The sequence below is a fragment of the Amaranthus tricolor genome, chromosome 5 (genome assembly GCF_026212465.1).
Source record: "Amaranthus tricolor cultivar Red isolate AtriRed21 chromosome 5, ASM2621246v1, whole genome shotgun sequence".
Classification (NCBI taxonomy): domain Eukaryota; kingdom Viridiplantae; phylum Streptophyta; class Magnoliopsida; order Caryophyllales; family Amaranthaceae; genus Amaranthus; species Amaranthus tricolor.
In genome coordinates, this window is record NC_080051.1 from 20,059,837 (window position 1) to 20,062,210 (window position 2,374).

The 2,374-nt window shown below is 34.6% G+C and overlaps 1 protein-coding gene across 1 annotated transcript; it reads left to right on the forward strand.

The window, feature by feature from the left end:
• Positions 1–648: 648 nt before the first annotated feature.
• LOC130812575 (uncharacterized) lies at positions 649–1,703 on the forward strand. The gene has a single exon (XM_057678088.1). It carries the CDS (start codon positions 810–812, stop codon positions 1,368–1,370), a length of 561 nt encoding a protein of 186 aa, XP_057534071.1. The 5' UTR covers positions 649–809; the 3' UTR covers positions 1,371–1,703.
• Positions 1,704–2,374: the final 671 nt, after the last annotated feature.

A 2,374-nucleotide genomic window follows, 5' to 3' on the forward strand; every position in this document is an offset into this window, starting at 1 on the left:
CAACCTGTTGCGCACCAAACGCTGACTCGGAGTTTGGCCATAGGAAAACGCCAAATTCGATTCATGTTCTCCCATGTCTTAGACTTAGTTTGAGTCACCAAAACACAAATAATTTACAACCCACTCTTTAAATAGATATAAGATTTTGGTATCGTGGAACTCTTATGCATTAGATTATCAAATGGTGAGCAAAGTAGTAATTTTACCCTAGAGAAGAGTCGTGTCCTCAATTTTCAATCCTTTTTTTTAAAGAAACTTGATTAGTTTTAGAATCTGATAGAAATGGTAAAGGATGATTGACATCGTCTACTTGTGAAATGACGCCTTATCTTCTTTCGGTCTCAACATGGTACCATTTTTCTCCATCCTATACAACACTAACACACCACATTCATAATTAAATTAATTTCTATAGAAACATATTCCATTAAAAAAACATTTTTATTATTTTAATATTGATTTGTGACATTTATTCAAACTGATTTGAAGACTGAATATAATTTTATTTTTACGTCAAAAATATTTTTATAATCTGACTTTTTATATCAATCATCATTACACCATTACACAAATAAAAAATTACATATAATATAAATTTAATTAAAAATATAGTAGGTTGTAAATTGTAATCAAAATATGAAGAAGTCTTGTTATTTTATTTTAGTACTAAAATCAATCCGAAACCATTATCCCCTACGGCCTACACAAACCCTTATAGACCCTTATCCAAAGATGAATAGGTTAATTTCTCCGCCATAATTTATAATCCACACCCTAAAATCCTAATAAATCCATTTCATTTCCCGAAAATGAGCACAATCAAAGCCCAAAAATGGAATTGGATATCCGCCCTAGTAGGCGCAACAACGGCGGCAACTACAGCGGCGCTAATAGCCGCAAAGCCGAGAGATCCAGCTTTTGAGTTAATCTCCATCGACTTAACCGCCTTCAAGCTCAACTTCCCCGCCTTAGACGCCGAGTTAACCCTCACCGTCCACGTCAACAACCCCAACATCGTAGCCATTCATTACAACTCCACCACCATGTCAATCTGCTATGACGGATCGCTACTCGGCTCAGCTCGGCTGGAGGCTGGTTCACAGCCGGCGCGCTCTTGTAGACTTCTTCGTCTTCCTGCTCGGCTTAGCGGCTTGGAGCTCTTGGCTAACCATAAGAACCAGTTTTTGTCAGACGTGGCGAAGAGAGAGATGGTTATTGATGCGGCTGTTGATATTAATGGAGCTGCGAAGGTGTTGTGGTGGGACCATAAGTTTAGGGTACACGTGGATAGTCGTGTGTCCGTTGATCCTGTTTTTCTTGATGTTATTGATCAGGAAAATAGAGCTGAAATGGAGCTATTAGTTTCTTGAATTATTTTTTATTTTTTAAATTAGTATTAGACTTTTTGATGCTCCAAGATACAAGTAGCAATAATTACATTAAGGTATTATTAAATTTTCCGACCCTTTTTTTTTAATCGCACCTCTTATATAATGAATTTTCAATATTACTTCTATATATTTACGAACTCAAAAACTCTAACATCTCTCTAAAAACTCTGTAAAAACACTCTCTAAATTAAAGAAAGCTACAATTTAAAATCGATTCACAATTACGAACCTTAATGAACATGAATACGATTCAGCAAATAATTCAACCGATTCGAATTTAGAAATAATGGTAAACAGCAGTCGCATGTGACAGAGCCGCGGATGACTCACATGAACTGCGCGACTGAACTGCGCCTAGTCGCACGTTTCACGCGATCCACCCGCAGTTCAGTCATGCGTTTCATGCGACTCATCTGCGGCTCGATATATATATGTATATATATATATATATATATACATATATATAAACATATATATATATATATATATATATATATATATATATATATATGTATATGTTTATATATATGTATATATATATACATACATATATACATATATACATACATATATACATACATATATACGTATATACATACATATATACGTATATATATACATATATACATATATATACATATATAAATATATATATATACACACACACACACACACACATATATATATATATATATACATATGGTAATATTAGGGGAGATTTGCATAACTCAGATAATGCTACCTGACCTGGTTCTAAAAGTAGAACATGTCGGTGTAAATTTATGATTGTATGTAGTAGTTGTAAACCAGGGAAAAACCTTGGACAGTGAGGGTGTGTCCTGGTAAAAAAGAAACACATAACCACCCGTTGTTAGTGTACAAAGATGGTAATGTAAGGGCAAATAGGTTGACTGTAGACATTCGGCAGCACATACGAGAGCTTAGTGCAACCAGCATGCAACCTGCGTTTATTGTTAGCTGCA